The sequence below is a fragment of the Psittacula echo genome (genome assembly GCF_963264785.1).
Source record: "Psittacula echo genome assembly, chromosome: 3".
Lineage (NCBI taxonomy): Eukaryota > Metazoa > Chordata > Aves > Psittaciformes > Psittacidae > Psittacula > Psittacula echo.
The window spans coordinates 5,322,043-5,346,081 of NC_137736.1; the positions used below are offsets into that span (position 1 = coordinate 5,322,043).

Genomic DNA, 24,039 nt, shown 5'->3' on the forward strand with positions numbered 1-24,039 from the left:
TCTCACATTTTCTGGGCTCAAACATTTCAGACAGAATGTCAAAAGAGGAGAAAATCCCACAGCTTTTGAAAAGAAAAGGTATAATTCAAATTTTAATTCAGCTGTTACCTGTGCAATAATCATTCAAATATCCAAGTTCTGTATTCTGCAGTAACAGTGTGGATGTAGTATTATATGGGCTATATTTGGCATTGCCTTCAAAGCCCCTTGGCAGCGCTCCAGCGATCCTCAGTGATCCTCAGTGACATTCCTCTTGCATCGGTGGGTTGTATAACAGGCACTTAAGTCTGAAGTAGCCTTTCAAAGCGGTGCTTTGAAGTAAATAAGTCACAGAGAGTGCTACTGCAATTCCAGCCCTAGCGATGCAGTGCTATACAAGACTGTTCATTTCAGGGCAGTGGAAGTCTCACAGTGCATTCCACCTTCATGCGTGTTATGCATGACAACCCCTTGTTACCTAAAAGTCTGTTTTCAGTCATATCAGAAGTGACTGTGTTTACTTCACACTGTTTTAGAATGAAGGGTTTTCTGGTTAATTATCTTTAAAAAAGTATTAGTACTATGCTGTTAGGTTCCAACTTCATCTTTTCTTCTGCTGGCATTTAAAGAGCTGTGGACTAGGAAGAAATAGATTAAAAAATGTTCCCTGCATCATATCCAAATCACCTCTTGCACTCTAGAAAATCTGCAAAAAAAACCCCCTAAAATAATATGGAAGAAGTTATCTTTTTGCTTTCTCTTCTTGATGTGAAATCAGAAGAAAAGTTTCTATTCATTTAGCTTATCATATAGTCACAGAAGGAAAAAACAGGGCAACTATATACTGTTAAATGTTAGACCAGTTATTCAGCAGACCAGGCACAACAGTTTGCTGCGTGAATGATGGCATTCTCAGATCCATTTTATGCTCTTGAGTTATCTTTGAAAGTTAATCTCCATGTATGTGCATTAAAAGTATATAGCATTCAGAGCTCAAAGTCTGCCTGTAGGAGAGGTGAGTACTCCATGATGTCCAATCTTTTAAAGCAATTTGATCTTTGGTTAGATAGTCAAAACTTCTTTCCTGTCAAGTAAATGACGGGATGTTGTATATTTAGCTGTTGAGAATGTTGAAAGTATTGCAAACCTGATTATTTTGTAAAAACAATTGAGCCTTCATGCTGATGTTCCACTGTAAGTAAAGAGACCAAGATTTTCAAAGCTACCCATTATTAGCATGTACTTTAGCTTGACAGCCTGACCTAGCACCTGTAAAATGCTCATGCTGTGAGAGCTTGGTGCTTGACACCATAAATTATAAATGATGACCCAGTGGAAGAAGTGACAGACTGATGCAGTGAAAGAGAGAATTACAAAGCTGAAAAACATTAAACTGGCTGGCTGTGTGGATGTTTAATCAAAGAAGATAAGAAACATTTTATCATTGTGAATATAAACCTGGGATGTCTCTGGGAATATATGTCAGGAGTGGAACAGCTCTTCTTCTAGTAAGTTGCATTTACTTGGGTGTATTTTTGAGGCTCTGCATTAAAAAAAAAAAGAAAGCATTCAATATGGACAAATGTTAACCTCATGTTTTCTGATTTGCCTTTGTTGCCCCTTCCTGGATAATTCTTTGCACATGAGTTCTGCTAAACTCTTTTTCTGTACATCATGGCCATTTTTAAACTACAGCAGTACAGCCAACTATATTAAATATTTGACTTTTAAAGTCGATAACTTATCAAGCAAATGAGATGCAACTTCAGGAAGCAAAGGAGAAAAACTGATCATTTTGATTGAGAGCATTGTCACCTTTGAAAGTCATGACTGCTTCTGTTTTGTTATGCTTACAGCTTGTGGCTATACTGATGGCTTGCCTTAACTGCTGACAGCTAAAATCATCACTAATCACATCACCTTTAACAAGCAGGAAAAATACAAATGTAGGTTTGATAGCCCTCCCCTATCACCTGTATGTCACTTGCTTTCTTAGGTCATTAGCAAGATCAGGGAGCATATCTTTTTATTAGAGTATGAAATATTGACTTCATGCTGCTTATATAGCATTGGCATAGATCTGTAATGCATAATAATGTATGTCCTGTCACTTTTGGAAGCTCATTTATATGATTTGTGGATAAATTCTGAGTGGTGGTTCAGATGGGGATTGAACAGCTATGCTTTTCCACCCTCTGTGCCACTTCATACGGACATTGTTAGCATTATTGTTAGTTTGGGAAAGCAAGGTAGTCAAGATGTGCCATTTGTGGGCTCTATGAACTCTTTGCTTTCTGTATTTTTTTCTGACTACAAAATAGGAATGGCCTTGTTTCATTTTATGATGTAAAAGTACGGATTGAATGTAGGTAAACTCTTATTTAGCTGCCTGGACTTAAGAGGTTATGCTGAACTACAGAAGCAGTAAAAGATGGGAATGGTTTTAAGATGACAGAGGGTAGATTTATATTAGCTATTAGAAAGAAGTTCTTTACTGTGAGAGTGGTGAGACACTGGAGCAGGCTTCCCAGAGAAGCTGTGGCTGCCCCATCCCTGGCAGTGTTCAAGGCCAGGTTGGATGGGGCTTTGAGCAATCTGGTCTAGTGGATTTGCCTGAATGTCAGCGTTTCAGACTCCTGATTCTTGCTCTCCGCCAGTCAGAAGCAGCATGCTCTGCAGCTCTGCATCTGTGAGAATGCCTTCAAGGGCCCTTCCAAAAAGCCTGAACTGGTCCCTTGCCTCAGTTCTTGAGCTAGAGCTCGAACAGCTCTTTACGGGGCTGTGTTGCCAGTCAAGCACGAACTCTTTAGTTGCTTCAGCCTTTGTACTTCTAACATCTGTCTATTCTGTTCCTTGGAGTCACCAAAGAGCTAATTTTTCATTATGGTTATTAAGTAACTACTTGAGTAAGCAGTGGCCATCTGTCTTCGCAGTCCCCATTTGTCACTTTGTCAGCTGTTCTCGTCAAAAATTCTTTCTATAATGGGACTGTTGTGGAAAAGTCTGTGTTGATTCTGGTTCTCACTCCACTTGAAAAGAAACAGATGACCAGGTTGAAAGGTGCTTTTGTATCAACCTTCCTAGTTATGCTTGGGGAAAAGGCAACAAACCTGCAATACTATTTCATATTTACTAATAGAGAGGCTAGGTCTTTCGATCAATGGCAGTGCAAGAAGGAATTGGATGCCTTGGGTGGGTTTTATTATCCTCTTGAACTCCTATGGGAAGTTTCTATGTCTCTTGAAGAGGGAGGTTAACAGCAAAGTGGAGAACATTAAATCATCATGATGTCCCTGCCCATGGCAGGGGGGTTGGAACCAGATGATCTTAAGGTCCTTTCCAGTCCTAACTATTCTATGATTCCACAACCGGAGTCCCAATCTAATAGGATTGACTTCAACACACAAGTAGTATATACTTTACCAGTGCAAAGACAGATAAATCTGTTTGTCTGAATTTCACTTGTTTCTAATTTCCCTAATGTCGATAGATTAATAAACAGAGCTAACAAAACTGTCAGGTAGTCATGTTCATTTAGAAAAACCTGCCCAATAGTCTGCTGTTGACATGAACGTGTTGGTGAATTGAATATCAATTAGCTTTTTTAAGTTGGAATGAAATTATTACATAGGGATCCTATCATAATTTTGTGTCTTCTGTTTTTATCAGGGCTATCTCTTGACCTTCTTGTATCTCACACATGAAACCAAAAGGTTAGGAAAATAGTACAGCTATGTGAAATAAACAAGCTCTGGTGCTATTTTCTGGACCTGCAAACAGCATTAATTTATTTCACTTCATTTTAACAGCAATCCCTGCTGAAGAGGAGTATCTTTGAAATGAAAGCTGAGTCAATAGTTAAGAACACACTGTTTCCCTGGTACCAAATGCTCCTATTTTCCCATCTTAATTCTTTGTGAGAAGTCCATTATAGCAGTCTGCTTCTACCTACCAGGACTTATTCTTCAGTTCTGTGTTCACTGCCTGTCCTGCAGGGCTGGTATTGCATTGCTAGCCCCTTCTGGTGCATTAACAAACATAGGAATTCATCCCTTCTGGATGATCTATGGATTTGGGAGCCTCCTCCTGTCTTGCTCCCCTGTTTGGAAGTGCATTGTTCAATTAAACAATTTTGAAGTCACTTTGACACTGCTCTCAGGGAAAAGTCTGTGTTACAGGCTAGGAGAGGTAGGATATTACCTATTCATTCTCAATTCCACAGTTACCTAAGGAGAGCTTGGCTGTTCATCTGTTTCTGAAGTAAACCCATTTCTTTTAGATGTGAATATGCTTTTTACTTCAGGAATTGTATTTTTTTCTCAAGCTTGTGAGTAAGACTCCCACTAGAGAAGCAAGCATGTATGTTTGACCTCAATATACATAATATTTACAGGTGTCTTAGGGCAAACCAGCATGCCAAGTGGTAGAATATGCAGTTAAGATCTAATTGTGTGAAATTTGTGATTGTGACTATTATCCCAGAAAGATTTTGGTGCAGAGATTGTCATGTATTTGTGTACTGACAGATTTTCTACATGCTGGGTTTGTTTGGTGCTACTGAATGTATTGGGTTGATTTCCAAGGCTCCCCCTGGTATTCATGAAATGAAACATGGAACCTGCCTTACCTTTTACTGACTGGTGTCACATGCCTGTGACTCATAAATTGTTTAATTTCTCCTCTTTCTTCGGAATATTTGTATTATGAAAACGAGTTAAAGTTGTGTGATAAGACAGCACACTGATGTTGAAGAAAGAAAGTGTTATCCTAGTAGAATAACCATTTAAAGATTTCTGTCCTTCATAAGTTGCTTTAGAGAGACATTTACCATGATAGTGGTCATATATGTATGTGCAGAAAAACCATTAAAGCATGGATGGATGCATCGGTGTGGAGAATCTCTAGTCTAGTTGCACTCCTGTTGGAGGTCATCATGCAGGCAATCTTTTTCTCAGTCCTATTGTAAAACAGCAGAAAAGGTATTTTCTCTTTCCTTTATTCATGTGTTTGTTGCTTCTTTTACACCAGAGAAATAAGTTTTTTCACAAGATATTTAGCACAGAAAGCTGCCATAAACATATCACACGTTGACTTAAATAATTGCAAAGGCTAACAGTTGGCCAAATGGTATCTATTTTAATTGTACTGACAGTACTTCAGGAATGAGCTCTGCCTATTACATGTTGTCTAAACAGAAAAACCCCTTCTTTTAAATGAAAGCATCTAGGCATAATTGACCAATTTTCATAATTAATCAGTTCTATTTTGTTTCTTTGTTGCTTTGTTTGTTTGGGATTTTTTGTTAAGAAGTATTTTAACACTATTCTAATGCTATTAAATGCTTAATGTTATTAAAACCAGGCAACAAAAATAATGGAAATAAACCCAGAACATAATATTTTACTACTTTTTTTTTTGGTGTGGGGATTCTTGTTTCAAGGAAATAAGTCTGTTTCAGGTTTTTTTATCATACTATGTCTTAAGCTTCAACTTTATAAAACAGATGTTTAAATTTGTCCAATATTTCAGATATTTCCTGATCCTGAAATAAAAAAAAGTAAGTATGAAAAATGTTATTTAAAGTAGAGGAGTGATAGGTATATGTTCAATGGGCTGTGTATGAGTTATAAATTGTAAATTATAATAATTGCTTATCAGAGCATTTTGATAGGTGTTTATAGTATTGAGATTGCTTATTTTACAGTAAAGTGACATAAGGAAGGAAATACATATGCTTGTTCGAATGAGAAATATTTGCGCTTGGATACTTCAGACACTGAAGTTAACTTAAAGTTTGTCAGCCTTTAAGTGACAAGTAGCCACAGACTTACCACTTTTCTTAAATCCTGATGCCAGAAACATAAGTGTTAACAATACTAAAGCCACAGTAGGTAACGAGCAATAGGTAACTAGCTGGCTATTTGTTCTAATTATGTTTTTTTATTATTGAAATAATACATAACGACCAGTGTCTATTGTTCGCTGACTGTGAAAGCCAAAGGCTTTCCCTGGAAGGGCAGACTTTTGTGACTATCTGTCAAAAGTGAGCATGATAATTTTAACATTTATTTCTAGATAAAGAAGGTTTAGACATGAAGTAGACAATTTATGAAGTCTTAAAAGATGCTGGTAGATGACTTTAACCTTTTTGTGCTGTAGAAGTCATAAAATGAATTAAGCCTACTTGCAGAGTTGTGAGTGTCAAGTACTGTTGGGTTTAACTCGGATTACCGTTTTGGTTTTGAAATCCTTTGGAGGTGCTGAAACACACATTAGGTTCTTTGCTTAGAATGTGAGGGTTTTTTTTCATTCTACCATGTCTACATGCCTTGTTATTTGGAAATAATTGTAAAATTGCATTCTTGTTAGTAAATATAAGTTGAGTGGATGTTCATATAAGTCGTTGATGCACAGATATAATTATGTATGGTGTTCACGACTTGTTCTTCTCAAATGATGTGATGATGTGGTCAGGGATCAGTTAGCATGAACAATGAATATAAAAATAACAGTTGGTTTGTGAAGCTAGTGGCTTATTTCTTCCTTCTACCTTCATAGACTCTGATTGCTGAAAAGTATGTGAAGCTGAAAATACAAACTTTTGGCAAATGAATTGCAAACAGAAAGGAACGCATAAGCTTGCAAAAGTGATATGTCCTATCCACTTAATTGTTCGCGTGAAATACCATTTCGTTCCAAGGTTCCATTAGTTGCTCCTTTCTTTTTCACTACCCTGAGGGGTTTGACAGTATGTGGAATAATGGTACCAAAGATACAGTTGGAATCAATTGCTTCTGCCTCCATCAGTTCTCTCAGTAGGTTCAAGGTTTACTCTTTCGTTTTAAATAATTACATAAATTAGATCTCTCAGTGTGGTGTCTGTGTGATTTTTCGGTAGCAGGAGCACCGTTTGGTTTACTTGCTTATTTACATGGTACAGTTGAATAAAAATATACATTTAATAATCCAAATTCAGTAAAGTCTTCCACCAAAAAAGCACAAGAAGATAATAAATCACAGCTTCATCTAGATTTTTCTGTTTAACCCTTTAATGCAGCGAAGTTACTCTGAGGGCTCTGCAATGGTTGACAATGCTGGTAATAATAAAGGGATTCATGTTGATTTTTTTCAAGTGAGAATGGAAGAAAGGCAATGTGAAAAAGAATAATGTAAAACTGAAGCTTTTGGTAAGAAAATATTGGCTTGCATTTTGGTTAGAGATGGAGCAGCAGGATTACCGCAGCCTTCCACTCTCAGGAGAACATATATGTTTGGACGTAAGATACGGAAAGGATAATTATATTGGCTCTGAAATAGCAGGAGCACTATGAAAGTGTAGGAAAGCATAAAATGATACAGCAAAGAGCATAAATTTTAATTTAATTTAAAAAATGATTTTGCTAAGAAATAGGCAGTAAGGTTTTGTAGGGAAAAAGGTTGAATAAAAAAGGTAGGTAGTGGCATTTTATGTAAAAAGAATCACTGTTTATTTTAATCTTGTTAGCTCAGAGCCACAGGATTTGAAATTACATCTATCCAGGTGGTAGTAGGGAACAGTAAGACTGAAACAGATAAGTGAATCAAATTAGGAACTAGGGTAAGTTGTCCCTTAAGCATCTGTATGCAATGCATGGAAAGAAAAATTGTGCTGTGGGGGGAATTAGTTTTTGAAGGTGCTCACCGGAGACCTCATGTAACTTGGAGTAAAACGCCACCAAGTTAAAAGACGGGCAGTTATCCAACATAAAACATAAAGCAGCCAGTCTAATAATGTTGCAAACTCTCAGGGCTGAGAAGGTGAATTTATCATGAATGGGATGTTGCATTTTGTACATGAAAAATTATTCTGACCAGTTCTCGTTCATTAGAGTTGAATTCTAATCACATGTTTGTGCGAGTGCTCGAATGTGAAAATGAAACAGTGGAAAGTGGAAATATGTTTTTCAAATTCTTGATTGGCTAATCAATGATCAATAAAAAAAGGCCAGTTTTAGGCAACAGTTCGACCTACATGAGACATGTTAGGTAAATAGGTGTTACATTAGGTAATGTGAAAGCAGAAGCTAGAAGTACGAACACTTGTAATAATTAATGGAAAGAGAGGATATATGTGGAAATAAGTACACATTAGAAAATATGAAGTACGGAAAAATTGTAAATAGGAGGTGAATATATTAGGTAAAAGCCCGAGTGTCACTACACTCAGGATAATGGGAATTTCTCTCTTTTATTATAGATAAAAATGTTCATGTGAATGGTATTGAACTATTCTAGAAAGACGCAGAAAATAAGGTGTTCAGACTTGAGAAAATTAGAAATCAGTGATTTACTCACATAACATGAAGAATATGAAATACTCCCCATCTGGCCTAAGTAGCTCTCTTCCAAGAATCCTGAAAGAATTGGCTGAGGAGATCTCTGGGCTACTGATGGTAAATTTAATGAGTTTTGGGACTTTGGGAATTCAAGAATATTGGAAGAGCGTAGGTGTTAGAGTACTGATTTGAAAAGGGAAGCACCATTAACCAGGTAACTAGATTTTTATAAAAATCACTGTATTGGAGAGGATTTGAGAAGTCATTTACCTCCCTTGCCCCAAGGCAACATGAGATTATGTAGAAACCAGGTCTGACAGTGTTTACACTGTCTTGAAAGCCTCCCACTGTGGAGATTCCCTAGCTTCCCAATTAGTCACAGCTATCCTTCTTCTTTACAACTGTAGGGGTAGTAAGGATTTTCCTGAAGTCTAACATAAAATTCTTACAAATGCTGAAGAGAGAGGAAGGATTACTTTATGTATTTTGCTGGCTATAATCCTGTTTATCTCAGTCAAACAGTGTTGGTGTTACTTTGTTTACTGTATGATTTGTTGTGACTCCTATATACTTTCCCAGCAGAATTGCTATCTAGTCAGGTGCTCCTCGTGCTTTATTACTGCGTCTCATTAATCTCGCCTAAACCAGATAGCTGTTGCATGCAAAATAATGGAAATTATGGAAAAGGATTCAATTGGCACTTATTTAATGAGCGCCAGTTCCTTTGTTTTATGGAAAGCAAACCTACTGAAAAATCCCAAGCATCCCAGTTGATTACATGTTAATCGCCAAAGGGCACTTGCATATTTCTCTCTTCTTTCTGTCTTCCTCAGGCAGACAAGCCACACAGGTAATATGTTTAGATTTTGTATAGTATGGTAAAATATCACAAAGTCTTCTGACAGTTAAAAGCTTATCAAATTTTTTAGTAAATGGCTTTAAAAAAAACCCTGAGGTCTGAGAAACCTCAAAGTAGTTTTTAGTGACCGTGAAATCACAGACTTTGAGGTTCAAAATCCTGAATTCTAACCAGTCAACATTTTTCATTAGTAACATGGAAATAAATATCAAATCAATGGCTGACAATAGACAAGTAAAGAAAGATGGTGTGTGGACAGGGAACAGCCCTTATCACTTTGTAAAGGTCAGCTCTTAAAAGTACAACTTGTTTTAATATAAACAAATGGATCTTTGTACATTCAAGAACAAAAATGCAACCCAAACTGAAAAATAACGATGAAAAGGACAGTGAGCTTAGTAGACTTACCAGCCTGTGAGTGCTGTGCTGCAGTCAAAAATAGGTTAATGTGACCTCAGATATATAAACAGGATATAAAAATAGGCAGAGTTCTTTGTCTTAATATATATGTTTGGAAGGAATTATTTCAGGATAGTGCAGGTGATCCAATTTTTCTGCAGCTCCCTGAGTTACTAGTGTTGCCTTCAGAAATTAATGGTTGGTTGTCAGTCTATTTTTCCTTACAAATCTTTGGCTTGCCCACCATAGCTGTAACTGTGGAATGTATTAGTTTGCAACGAGCAGGAGATCAAGCTGGGTTATCTCGTGGCCTATTCTGATGTTGGACTATGATTCCATATGATTGGCCACAACCCTTTATTCATTTAAAAGTGTTAGGGCAGTCTGCCTGAAGATGTGGAAAGAAAGAAAAGAAACTGGGGAAATGAATGCTTGGGGAGCTTTGTCCTTGGTTGTGCAGACAAGATTGTAGAGTTCGTCTTCAGAACAGCGTTTTGGAATTAGAATTAAAATTCCACACTGTCCTTGGAGTTCTGCTCGTCATAACGTTAAATAAAACAGTTCTCTCAGGACCAGGCAAAACCTCTGAAAAGATTAATTTCAGTTGTAAAGTCTAATAATAGTGGTGTCAGATATGTCCAGAAAAAAAAGGAAACTGGAGCTCAGTATGTCATAATGAGTTATAATAATGGAATCGCTATTAAAGTATGTACTAGAAAACAAAGATAAACACTTAAATTCTAAGTATGAACAGGGCACTTTAATACGTCTGCTGCTGTATGCTTAATTTCATATATTATTGTTGGGCAAGTTACAGTACTGTTAATTCAGTTTTTTAAGGAAGGACGTGAAAGTGCTGAATCTAAGTTCTTTCTATCGAAAAAGTTTATTTTAAAGCATCTTTGAGTTAATTTTGAATTGTGCCGTGACTTTGTAGTGGCAGACCTCCACTATTTCACTCTTGTTCACTCTGCAAGTTTTATATTCTATCTTGCCTCAAAAAGAAATGGCTGCTAAAGGTGGAGATTGGATATCAGAAATGTCAGTAACATTGCTTAGTTGCAGACAGTTTATTTACAGCTTTTTTTTTTCCCCTCATGTCAGTTCCAGACACATACTTTTGCTTATGCTGGCAGCTAATGTCTGTGATGGCTGTAGTGCATGAAGTCTAACGTAGGAGGGGACTTTTTATGGCATATAAAGGAGTAAATAAGTAAATGGAGGGACAAAGGTCATTCCTGGTTCCATTAGCTTTTCAGGGAATTTTCTCATTTTAAGCATCAGACATGTAGTGTCCATTATCTGTTTTTAGCCTCTTTGCAATGGCAAAACACTCCATCCCTAGCAGTGTTTAAGGCCAGGCTGAACAGAGCCTCGGGCGACATAGTCTAGGGTGAGGCATCCCTGCTCATAGCAGGGGTTTGGAACTAGATGATCTTAAGGTCCTTTTCTGTCTATTCTATGATTCTGTGAATTGTCAGTTCTCTTGAAACTTTCACTGGTTTGCAGTCAGAGGAGAAGCATTCACTCCTGTTTGTAATTTCAGATGTATCCATGTGGGCATTCTTCTTAGTCTGGGTTTCTTTGGCAGAAAAATGTTTTTGCTGGGGAGCTGTGAGTTGGAAGCTTCTTGGCAGTGTAAATTTGTCTGCCATCAGGTCTGTGCTGCTGGGGATAGACTGCTTCTTAATTACCTCATTTAAAGATAGCTTGGGTATCTCTGTCCCACGCTGAAGTCTATCATGTAGATATTTCCGAATCACTGAAGTGTATGCAGATTTTATTACTTTATTCGTGTCCTCATTTGTATAGCCAGCCCTGATGATTTTACCACTTTACTGGGGTTTGTACTTCTTTGCTATAATGTTTACTTGGTCTGCCAGTATTTGCATATTTTTGATCGATAATAATTTCATGTCTTTTAATGCAAGTACTGTTGGAAAAACTGTGTTAACTTTCATGATTTTCATTTCAGAGTCCAAAGGTGATAGCATCCTATGAAGGTGATAGCATCCTAATTCTGATTAGTAGCTTGGTGGTTTGAATTCTCAGGTTTGAAGTTCTAACAGATTTTGTGGGTATACGCAAGCATATGTAAACATACAAGAGGCTTGGTATGTAAAATGTATCAAAAATCATATTTTAACAAAACTTACTAATTTGGTAAACGTATATCCCCCCATAGCAGAGAAGCTGGAACTAGATGATCTTTACGGTCCCTTCCGGCCCAATCCATTCTGCGATTCTATGGTTATGGTTCAACTAAATTTAAACTTAGCATGCTTTCAGTGATGAATTTACTCTAGCTCTTAATTTTTAATGTGTAGCTTTGAGCTTTGAAGTAGCACTTGATTAATTTGGGCCAGAAATTAATTAATTGAATCTCCACTGAAGAAATGAGTTATTTTTCCTTGCTGTATTTTCGGGTCTGTTCCGTGGAAGTATTGCTTTTGAATACCTGGACAATGTTTATTAAATCATGGTCCTGCTGCCACAAAAGTTTTAAGGAATTAAAGTATCAGAATAGCACTTCCTAAGTAGCAAGGTATAACCTTAGCTGAAAACCGAGTATATTTACAGGGAGTCTGCTGGCTAGAGAGAGGTGGGGAGGAGAGATGGAGAGAATAGATCAGACTCTTAAGAGGAACTGAAATATTCTCAGAAACAAGCTGAGCATTTGTTCTTCCCTATGGAAAGGGGATAGCTGAACCCAGCGGCTTGATTCTTTTGGAGCTGACAGATCCTCAGTACATTGTAACTGGAAGGTTTACACTGGAAACTGCTGCTTCACAGGCCAGATGCTTTTTTGGCTCTTCAATAAGTGTATGGTAGCCTGATGCATGTAGAAAATACTGTAGCAGCTGTAAATCTCAGCTTTTTAAGTAAGCAGAAGGCAGCAGTAGTCTCAGTGGAGATAGTGATTTCTTTTTTTATTGTTTTTGAAAGTAAAATAGAGCTTGTAAAAAAAAAAAAGGTGTATCTTCAAGTTATTCACAAAGCTTCATAAACTGGTGAAGTGGCTGAGAAGTGGAGAGCGGAATGCTGCCGTTTGTTCAATATCCTTTTTCAAATGTCATTACTTTCTTCAAATAAATCATTAAATTTTTATTTGGTGAATGTTGAGCTTGTACCTGACTGTAAATTTGCTGATAAGACTATTTCAATTTCAGGTTAAAAGTCAACATACAGTTAAATGGAGAGGAACTCCAATTGTCACTAATACGAAAGACAAAGGAAGATGCTAGGTCAGGTTTCCTCTAATAAGCTGGCAAGCTCGTATGGTTCCCATGCCAAGGTGCCTTTTCCATGAGGCAAAAAGCCATGACCTGGCTTCTGCTATTGCTGCTGTACTGCTTTATAGAAACACATGATAGGTAACTGTACATTGATGTTTTGGACAGATAAGAGATGGAAGATAGTGCACAACAGCATAACCCCTCTCAAACATATGGGTAGTGGTGTCAAGTTCCAAACTAATAGCTTCATTTTTCTCCATCATTTAACCATCCAAGGAAGAACTAGAATTTGTGGGCTGTAAGGAGGAACTTAGCGTTCAAAGCATACCCACTTGATAGTTAAAGTAAGTGGCCCTATACAATACTTAATTTTATGTTTAAATGCTAAATTTGCAGTTCTTAAATTAGAGGGTCAGATGAAACAATTCCATTAGAGGGCAGTAGTACATGTAGGTACAATATCTCATGTATTAAATACTTAGTTTGCAGTTAGATTCCTTAACACTATGAGCTGTAATTTTTGCAATATTAGTGAAAAAGAAAAAATGAAGCCAATGTAATTTAACATACTAAGATAGTGCAGAAATATTTTGTAGTATACAAGCACAATAATGCACATCCTTTTTAACATATATTGAAAAACCAAAGCTAATGAGACAGAAGCGGTTCAAAATATACATATCTGCTTTCAGCATTGTGATATTCCAGCTAAAAAATCAACTCTGAAATTCTTAATCTTTCTGTTTTCTTTCTGAATTACACAATTTGTATATTGCATAGCTTTATTTCTGATAAGTTTGTGGTTTCTTTTTAAACATCTTACTTTTGAAACTCTGTTTTTCTTTGATTTATATGCTTTAACTTTCAAGTCCATGTGTAAATCTAGATTTCTGGGCAAGCGATTGCAGAAATGTTCACACCTGTTCAGGCACCTTTTAATGATTAAGCATCATTAATGTACTGTGATTTTACAGTGATTTCTTGCAAAGGCTTTAGGGGGGGTTTATGAGTTACATCTTCTGAGACATTTGATAATGAAATGTAAGCCATGAAAGCCTCAATGTTTAGATTCTGCTTTTATTCATACTCTGACATTTTATTTGCTTTAATAGCTTTAAGCAGACATACTTGGCTAATATGGCTAATTCAATTCATAACCTGTTTAATACTTGATGTTGCCTGTGTCTACCTAAGCAATACTGCAAACATACCATTTCTTTTTCCATTTACAGTTGTGTTACTTGACACTACAGCTGTTCTTGGAGAACTAGGATGGAAAACATTTCCTTTAAATGGGGTAAGTCACTTACCATTTTGGTTTTATTGTCTGGATTTTGGCATTCTGACACCCTGGAAGTGAATGGCTGTTATACCTGGGTGGATATTCTTGCAATCAGAATGATTTTAGTTCTCATGACTGGAGCAGCATGTGCTGTAAATAGGAATAACAAATGTAAAAATAATGTGAGTATGCATTATTATGCCCTTTTCTTGCTTTTCTGAGTGTTAAGAATATGTCTTACTTTAAATCTGATTCTCACTGTTACACATCATAAAGTTCCATATTAAAAATTCCTGTGCTAAAGGAATGTTAGGACTACACTTTTTTTTTTTTTGTGAAATAAAAGGAGAAATAATTTTTGATATTTTAACTTGAAACAAAACTTTAATAATTTAAGTAAGGATTAAGGTAGACTTCACCATCTGGTAAAATGGTATCAGGTTGGCTAAATCAGAAGAACATTATGGATTTGTTAGTATCATTAAACCAGTTTAAATATTTAAAGAACAGTTTTGTGGGGCTTTTTTTCCCTGCATTGACCATTCTAGTTTGAAGTTCTCTCTTCCAGTTTAGTGTCTTACATGGGTTCGCTGTGCTGTAACTAAAGATTGCCAGGAGGCACTTGACATTGTGTACAGGGCCCCAGAGTGATAGAGGTATCTGGTATACTTGGAGATGGCTTGGCAGGTGAGGCACAGGTGGAGAAGAGGAGCATTTTCACTCTCTGAATTTCAGCCATCAGTGCTTTCCCAGTGGCTACACTGACAAAACCCATCTTCTCTTTCTACCCAGGTAATGCACCTAACAGAATTTCAGAGGCATTTGTAGTTTCACTTTATAAGTGAGATAACATTATGCTGGCGCATTTAACACCTATTGTATCGGCTTCTAGTTCTGATGTCGCTGTGATTATCACCTCTTTTTATATTAGCTGGCGTTGTCTCTAAATTCTTGTGTATGAGGCATACAATTACTTGCTTCTCTGAAATGAGCTCAGAAAATACTGTTTTTCTGAGTGAAAAATCCTGTGTATTTTTAGTTATTTTATTTCTTGTGATCTGTTCCAGAAGGAAGTAGGAACTGTCTATCCTCAGAATCTTAATAATCCATTTCCATAAAATGTTGCCTGTGTTTTTGCCCTCAGGGGTTTAAAGCAATGTGGCATTTCTAATCTCAGCCTATTTTCAACTTTATGGATTACTCTTTTTCAGAGTTTTCCAGTTCTTTATATTCCTAGATGAAATTTCAGTGTGTTACAGATACTTCTATGTTTTACATTTGGCATGCAGGCTCATGCAGTCTGAGTTATAATTCTGAAGTCTTATTTCCTTCCAAAATTCTAGATAAAGCAAATACTGTCACATACCATGATGAGAAATGGTATATGTGAGGAATTTTTTGCTCTAGCTCTGTGAGGAGCGACACTGAATTGAAGAGGGAGATTGGCATTTGGAAAGCATACAAGATGTAATTTCATTTATTCTATGCATTCTTAAAAGCTTTAGTTATTCCAATAAAAACAGTCACAAATAAACAAGCACAAAATCAAAGTTGATTTAAAATGTTACTATTGCAACGTACCTATTTTGGTTGGTCATATGCAAAACTAACATTAGTTTTGCAATACACAGAGGTTTTCAGGTATCTTAGGACCTTTGCTGTGTTTTAGGAGTTGGCTGTGCTTACCAGAATAGAAGTTTACATTTGAGTCAGTACTTGGGATTCAGTTATTAGGGGTTTTCCCAAATAGGTACAATTTAGTTGTTAAAGAAGTAGCTGGAATCAGTAAGTGGGAGAAATGTGGTTTGTAGCTTGAGGAAAATATACAGAATAAGGCTTCCAGGGAATTTAATGGGCAGAAGAGCCTAGAGTGAAAACTGTGAGTCGAGCTGGGTAAATAGGTAAGAGAAGTGCACGTGTACTTTTAACTCAGGGAGAAAATATGTGTAAACTGTTAATGAATTAGCCTGAGCTGTAAATGGGATAAAGATTCATGTGCACTAAAACAAGTAAGTTTTTTGAACAGACTTTTGGGGAAGTTGTACAGATGAGAATCCATAATTTGGAGACGCATGATCCATTTAAGAAAGAGACTGTAAGATATTGGTGACACCCAGCAGGAGATGACAGGATATGCAGGCAAACAAGGTCCTCCATTTCTCACAGTGGAATGAAGGAAAATGCCTTAGGTCAAAAGGCTGCTGTGAGCAGTAGGACCTCGTGGCAGTGATGCTCCTCTGAAATGGTGCAGAAAGAATGAGCAAACAGAAACCCCCAAATAAATAGTGGAGGCAAATTATTTATGAAATGAGCGTTATTTCTCTCATGGAGAGTTATGCAGAACTTTTGATTAGAATCAATAATTGCTAATTTTTCAGAGTTAGTGTCATTCTGGCAAAGTGTATTAAAATATACCAAATGTACACGTTGCTTTAGATATTTAAACAAGTGAAGAATTGCATAAAGCTATTAAATATGAAAAGTCACATTACTTTGGCTTATAAAATATTGAATATGCTAAGTTAAAACTAAACTAGAATATATTTCTAAACTGTTTTGATATAGTTTATTTCTTTCCCAGTTTTATTCTGGGATTCTGTACCTTGCACAAAGGTAACAAGAAAACTGAGCTTACAAGTGCTCATGTAATTAACAGAATATGACATTTCTGCGCTTCTTCATGTCACTTTTGTACGTAGTCTCTGCAACAAAAGGTCAATATTCATGTTAATTATTATTTGATTCTTATTAAAACGTAAGGCAGAACGGTGCTTTTGGGATCATCTAATAACTTCTATAATACTTACTGATCTAGTAAAGAACAGTAAAACTGTTGTCTTTCTAAATCTCACACAAACATCAGAGATGTTATATGTCCACAGTCCTGTCTAATCCAAGTTACTTATCTGTTCTAATATAATTCAGAATACAGCCTAATTATTTGTGTGATCGAGATTATCACTGTAGAAATAAGAACCTATTCTGTCCTGTGATGGGTTGGTCCATCAGCATTTTCCCTTTTCTTGGAGGAGAATGGCAGGTTTTGGTTTGTTTGTGCGTTTGATTGATAGAGATTTTTGTTCAGATAGGCAGAACCTTCACCTCCCAGACTTATTTATGGTAGTTTCAGAAAATAATGTTTGCAAGCTTTCAGCAGTTTTGGTAACCTCTAGAAGTAGCTACAAGCAAGTAAAGATACAACACAGTAGTTTTCTATGTGGCATTTGTATGCAATCCCATCATTTAGCTGCAAAGTTGAGTTATGGACAACTGTGTTATCCGTTCCTTTGTCATATAATATGTGATTTTAGTTTTTCATTTTCTCCCCAGTTATTTGTGCAACCTTCCTGAAGCATGAGAATACAATAATTTTTCTTGCAAATGTGTTTTCTTTATTTTCTTGTCAGATTTTTTTTCCTTGTATTTTGAACAGGTAATAAATTAAGTGCTTAGAGCTACAAATGCAGCATAAAACATTAATATCTTTGAGGTCAGTAGGATCAGCTTTTGTTGATTGAATTCTAATTTAGCTTCTCAGTGATAGGCTGTCTAAGATTTCTACTTTAATAATGGACACATCTGATACTTCCTCTGTTCTTTGGGCTATAGTTCAAAATGACTGATTGATTTATGAAAAAGCATGCGCGAAGAGGTGAAAGTAGATCTTTAATCAACAAACTGTCACTCCATAACCTTGAAATTGTAGAACAAGTTGGTTTGGATTGGGAAGGAAACCCTTCATAGGTTTGAAAAGAGAATGCAAATGTGGCCTGGTGGGTAGACTACTTGAGTTAATATGAGCCATCATCCAGGGTTCCAGCTGAAGTCAGTTTGCTGACCTTGGGGACAGGATTATTTTGCTAGGTTTTCTCACGACAGCAGGTGGTGCTGTGCCTGTTAGAAGGGCAGTTTTTGTAGGGGATTAAGCATGGTTTGAGTGATTAATAAGGTTTTGAACATTAGAGAGGAAAGGAAAAAACTGAAAAGTATAACTGAAATGTGTTGGTCCACTAGTGGTAATGGTAATAAAATTATATACCTTGGGCAGCTCCAGTTGTCGGGTTTTTTTTTCTTCTATCTTTGGTGTAACTTCTTAAAATATTTATTTCCCATTACATTAAACAATGTAACACAATTTTGTGAGTGAAGTTTGCTCATGGGCTCTGGTTTGGAGGCTACTGTCATAAGGGCCTGTCTATTCCTGAAAAACTTCTACCATAAGCATCCTACAAACCTCTAAGAATGCCTTATTTCACGTGAGCTGAATCTACTTAGTAAATGTTAATTTGGAGTAAAGTCTTCTTAATTAAAGACGAAAACTAATAATGAAAACATGTGCTTCTACCATCAATCTAAATTTTAACTTGTGTGTGACCACTTCATAAACTCCAAAATAATTTTAAAATCAGTGTAAAAAATGGTAAGGTGACTCATAAAACAAAGCTGTGAGAACTTATTTACACGTGGGAGGGGCTTGTAGAATTTACCTTGTCACAGTAGGCACAATGTATAGCCTCAGCAGTAAAGAGCCTACTAGAAGCCCTCTAAGTTATTTGATGGCTTTGTGAATGATAAAACTCTTTTAATCGCATTTCCCACAGTTCTTTGAACAGCTTTCTTGTCAATTGGTAATTTTCCTATTGATTTATCCACAGAAGCCGTTCTGTTTTGAATATCTTCTTTGTTTGGGGGATCTTTTAAGCTTTTAAATAACTCTCAGTAATTTACAGTTTTAGTGGGGATTTTGTTTCTCAGTGGTGAATTTGTTGAGACTGGATTGGTCAAAAGTACTGATTTATTACTTTTTTTTTGCCTACCAGACTGATTATTTACCTTCTCTGTTCGAATAATCCTTCACACTAATGCATCAGTCAACAATTGACTTAACTCCTTCTTAGCTAATTAGAAGATACTATTATAGCTTATAGTAACATATTTTTGAATGGCTTGGTGCTAGTTTTCATCAGTACTCACTAATCGTTTTTCACGTTGTCATCAGAGGTGATACTGAGGTTATCCAGTGCTAATGTGTAAACATTTCTTCCAGTGTAGCAGCATCGATCTTCTCTTTCCCTTTTAAACTAGTACATCTGAAGGTGATTTGACCTGGGAATATGTCTGGGGACATTCTTACACAATACATAAGATTTTTATTTATGCATTTTCTGAAGTGGATTGATTATTTTTTCAGAATTCTCCTGATTTCTGTTGAAGTCACATGGAAACAAAACACTTCTAAAGAAAGAGAGAAACTTACACCCCTTCCTTTAGTAAAACTGTCAGTAAACAACACAGTATAGTAAGGAGTAGTATAAAGTGGGGAAGTGGTTAAGAGAGAACAGAGAAAGTAATGTGACAGTGCTGAAAAACAGGAAGATAAGCAAGTAAAACACAAGCATCTGAGATACAAGACTAAGATGCGCATAGTGAAAAACACTAATACACAAACCGAAAGTGATATTAGTGCATTAAACGTGCTCAGGTAGCAGTATGGCATCATAAAGAAAAGGTAGGGAGTAAATGGTATATATGGTGATGCTCAGTGTCCACAATTTAGTTCTGCATTTCATATTATCCAGTTATCTAAAAGCCAAGAACTACATTTTACAAAAGATGACATCAAATGCCTAGTACAGAAATATAAATGCTCCTCACTGTAGTTCCCAGTTGTTTTGATTTGCATAGAAATGGCATAAGTTATGTCTATTTGTAAACATACAGTTTGCAAGCCTACCTGGCCACTTGAATATTGATTTTTAAGGATGATGATAATTTGAACATCTCATGTAGCAGTGTGAATTACAAGATCATCAGTACTTTGAGTCTTCACCTTTAGTACTGTAACTGTTAGAACTCAGTAGATATTTAAATTATTAATGACCAGCAAGAATAATTCATCAGATTGGCATTTTTGTCAGAGGCTGTAAGATTTAAAGCCTCACCAGTGCGTTTACACAGAAACAAGTGTTTCACTGAAATAGATATTTTTAAAAGACATTGAGGAACCGTAATTCTCTTGGCTGTTGGTTCCATTAATTAATTAGAGCACTGTTTAAAAAAGGATTCCTACTGTCTGATTCTTCCTTCTCAGCCTCATACTGTATCTAAATCGATGAACAACTTGTGAGGCCTCACTTGGAGTATTGTCTACAGTTCCAATGTCCTCAACATAAAAAGGACATGGAACTGTTGGAACAAGTCCAGAGGAGGGCCACGAGGATGATCAGGGGCTGGAGCACCTCCCGTATGAAGATAGGCTGAGAAAGTTGAGGCTGTTCAGCCTGGAGAAGAGAAGGCTGCGTGGAGACCTCAGAGCAGCCTTCCAGTATCTGAAGGGGGGCTACAAGGATGCTGGGGAGGGACTATTCATCAGGGACTGTAGTGACAGGACAAGGGGTAATGGGTTAAAACTGCAACAGGGGCAGTACAGGTTAGATGTAAGGAAGAAATTCTTTACTGAGAGGGTGGTGAGGCACTGGAATGGGTTGCCAAGAAAGTTGTGAATGCTCAATCCTAGGCAGTTTTCTGCGCTAGGTTGAACAGAATCTTGGGTGACATGGTTTAGTGTGAGGTGTACCTGCTCATGGCAGCGGTGTTGGAACTGGATGATCTTAAGGTTCTTTCCAGCCCTAACTATTCTGTGATTCTGTATGTATAAGATAGCACAGATATTCTGTTCCATTCCATTCCATTCTCTTGTGTTCTATTCCATTCCATTTTATTCCATTCTATTTCATTCCCTACACTCACAATGAGTTGTACAATGAGGAGACCATTATTTACTTGAAATGCCAAGGGAATTTCATCAATAGAAGCACTTTCAAAGACACAAATCAGAATGGTTACAGGTGGAAAGAGTGTTTTATTTAGAAATAAAGTTATTTTAATTGTCTTGGTTTAGTTTAGCTTAGTTTAGTTAATTTTAGTCTGCTTTAGTTTAGACCCTTCAGTTGAGCTGGAAAAAACCTCCCTCGCAGCCTGACAAAGGCAAGGCAGGGCAGGAGCGGTGCCGTGGTGGTGTGAGAGCAGTGCAAGAAGAACCCAGCCAGAAAGGGCCAGGGAAGACCTGACAAGGGGGGGTGCTCAATGCTACAGAGGACAGCAGCAAGTCCTGGGGCCACGCTGGGGCCACCGTGGGAGTCCAGAAGGCTGCCTCCCTAAACCATGTCACGGGCAGGATCTCCTCTCTTGACCTGTTGGTCATGCTCCTTTTGATGCAGCCTGATTTTTTGTTTATGCCTGTGTTTCCTGTTAATATGGCACAAATCTTAATTTGCCTGCATAAATAACTTGAAAACGTTGGCCAAAGAAGTAGCTGTGACTGTGCTGAGAATGTGAGTATCTCCTGGACGGATGCAGGGTTACCAAAACATGCTTCATCTGAAGTGGTTAAATTCACAAAAGGCACTGTGAAAAAGAGATATTGTCTCCCTCATTCCTCAATTTTTGTGCATACATTTGGGCAGTATCCTGCTTATTTTTCATTTGGTTTTGTGTGAAACATCTAATTACAGATTCCGCGGAGAATAGTTATTGCCAAATACACTGTTGTGTTCTTACTTGGTTATCGCAAACACATTAGGGCCCATTTGTACTTGCCCATTGTGCAGTGACAGACCTAAAGCATTAGTAGCCTAAACAATGAGGTGGAATTTGCTGTAAATTAAACAAATTATAAGCCTACAACAAACCAAACAACAAAAGCCCCAACAAACCATTTGTAGGAAAGTATATGTAATGAAGGAGAATTATAAACATATTTGAATGGTTCAGTATAGAACAGCTATATACTTAAATAGTAACCTGTAATAATAAAGCAATAGAAGTGGTCTCTAAACTGCTCAACCAAAACCAATTGATTGTAGTTGTAGTGTACTGCGTGGCAAGTGTGAACTTTATGGTAGTAATGTTGCATATACTTTTTGCGTTATTCTTCGATTCCTGTTTAATTTGAATAGTATTGGATATAAATACATTCCTAGGAAAGCCAAAATTTCCTGTATATGACTCGAACTATGGGCCATCTGCAAAGCTGAAGCATTTTTCATACTGGTTTTCTAGTAGGATGACCTCTTACTAGGATGTCAAGCTAAGAGTTTGCTATCTCCATTTCGTTCTCTGTAACTATCCAAATATTTTACATAAAACATACCAAAGGGGGTAAAATCCATGTTGAATCAATAGCTGAAATTCAAATCTATCCATTTAATAGAGAAATGGTACAACACTTAATGAGTTTGGCTCTTTCTTGCCCAAGATCTGACTTCTTCAACTCACACCTCACACCAGGTACTCCTTGTTTTCTTACTTGTCTATATGCTTTCATGATCATTAAGGAGTCTGTTTTTTCAGGTTTTTTAGATCATTTTTGAGTAGCATGAGGAACATGATAAAGAAAGGGAAAACAAAGCAGGCAGTCTTGTAATCTTTGATGCAGAGAAGGGCTATTTAAAATACCAACCTTTTTTCCCTTAGAAAAGATTGTTTGCTCTTAGGTTAGTTGCAATTCATGTGTGCAATGCTCAGAAACTGCTAAATAGTAAACATAAAGCTATTTGCTTTATTTTCTTAGGATGCTGATCTTGTGTATCTTGCATATTATAATGCACAAAGGAAGTGTATTATTTTTCAATGTGTATAGCAAAAGAGGGCACAGGGTGGCAGTTGCAGTACTTATGTTTTATATTCTCATTCTAGGTGTGAGAAACATGATAGGTAGTGGAGCATAGTCAGCATTTAACTTTTTCAGTTGTGCAGTCCTACAAAATGAATGCTAAATCCTGGATTGCTTTTTCAAAATGCATTGGTTGGGAGTTACAGTAGGTACATGGGTTGCACATCTGCATACTCAGTGTGTGAAAAAGACTTTTAAGTCTTTGTAGGCTGCACATCCATATCAGAAGTTCACAGTATCTTGGCTTACCAAAAAATGCAGTAGGAAGAAGAAAAAAAGTATAATTTAGTGAAAATTAACACATTTTTGCCTTTTTTTTTTTCTGTAGAAAATTGTATTTTGAGAAGGAAAACATGCAGGGTTGAGGGAGAAGGAACGATTCATTTAAGTTGCATGGGGTATATTGTCAGAAGAGTTGAATTACAGAATTTTTGTGGTTTCTGCCAGCATGTCAATACTCCAAAATTCAAAAGATTCACTCGTATCCATTCCCAATTATATATAATATTTTTCTGACATAATTCAGTCTTCACTGTGCTTACACATGGAATGCCAAAGGAAAGAATGCGAAGTTGATTGCTGCATTCATTACTAAATCATGGAAAAGAAGGGTTAAAAGGAAAGTGGAAGAAAAGCAATATTTATGGAAATAACAGATGCATACTGAACATCTCTTTATCTGAACCATTGTATTTTCAGAGACTTAAGAAGTGCTATACTGAACTCCTGGGAAAAAAACCCTTGGAATTCCTGTGTGCTTAGGAAATGGCCTCATAAATGCTTAAGTAGTTGATAAATAGCTAGGTATTCTGAAAAGCAATCTCTCTGGATTGTTCAAAAGCCATAGAAATATTTTTTTCCAGGAGAGAAAGGTAAAAGTGGCAGCAGCAAAAGATGCTTCTCTGTCTCGTGACCAATTGCTGCTTTTTAGTCGTACGCTTTGTTCAGTAATTGAGGGGAACTAGGCAAACTGCCAAGACTTCTAGTAATTTCTAGTGACAGAAATAATCTGTTTTCTAAAAGTGCATCTTCTATGTCTAATTAAAATGAAAACAATATTTGTAAGGATTTGCAATAGTCTGACCTTAAATTGGAAGCCTTCTCTTAGAGTTAACAGAAAAAGAAGATAAAAAACCCCAAACAAACAAAACCAAAAGAACCCCCAAAATATTTACTTTTGAACCTTTCACAGATGTTTAAATACATTGAATGAATTCTTGAAGTTACAGCAAACTGACCGATTTGTAAAGAAATCTGCAAGCTTGAAGCATTCTCTAAGTTACTTTTAAACGCTA

General features: G+C 36.7%; 1 protein-coding gene across 1 annotated transcript in view; it reads left to right on the forward strand.

Annotated features, from left to right (window-relative positions):
* Nucleotides 1-24,039, forward strand: part of EPHA6 (EPH receptor A6) — a gene marked incomplete at both ends in the record, with an annotated part of 464,979 nt that overhangs the window by 25,779 nt on the left and 415,161 nt on the right. The window contains one exon of the mRNA XM_080613276.1: nt 14,021-14,085. Within this exon, the coding sequence (XP_080469402.1) occupies nt 14,021-14,085 (65 nt within the window). The remainder of the gene's footprint in view (nt 1-14,020; nt 14,086-24,039) is intronic.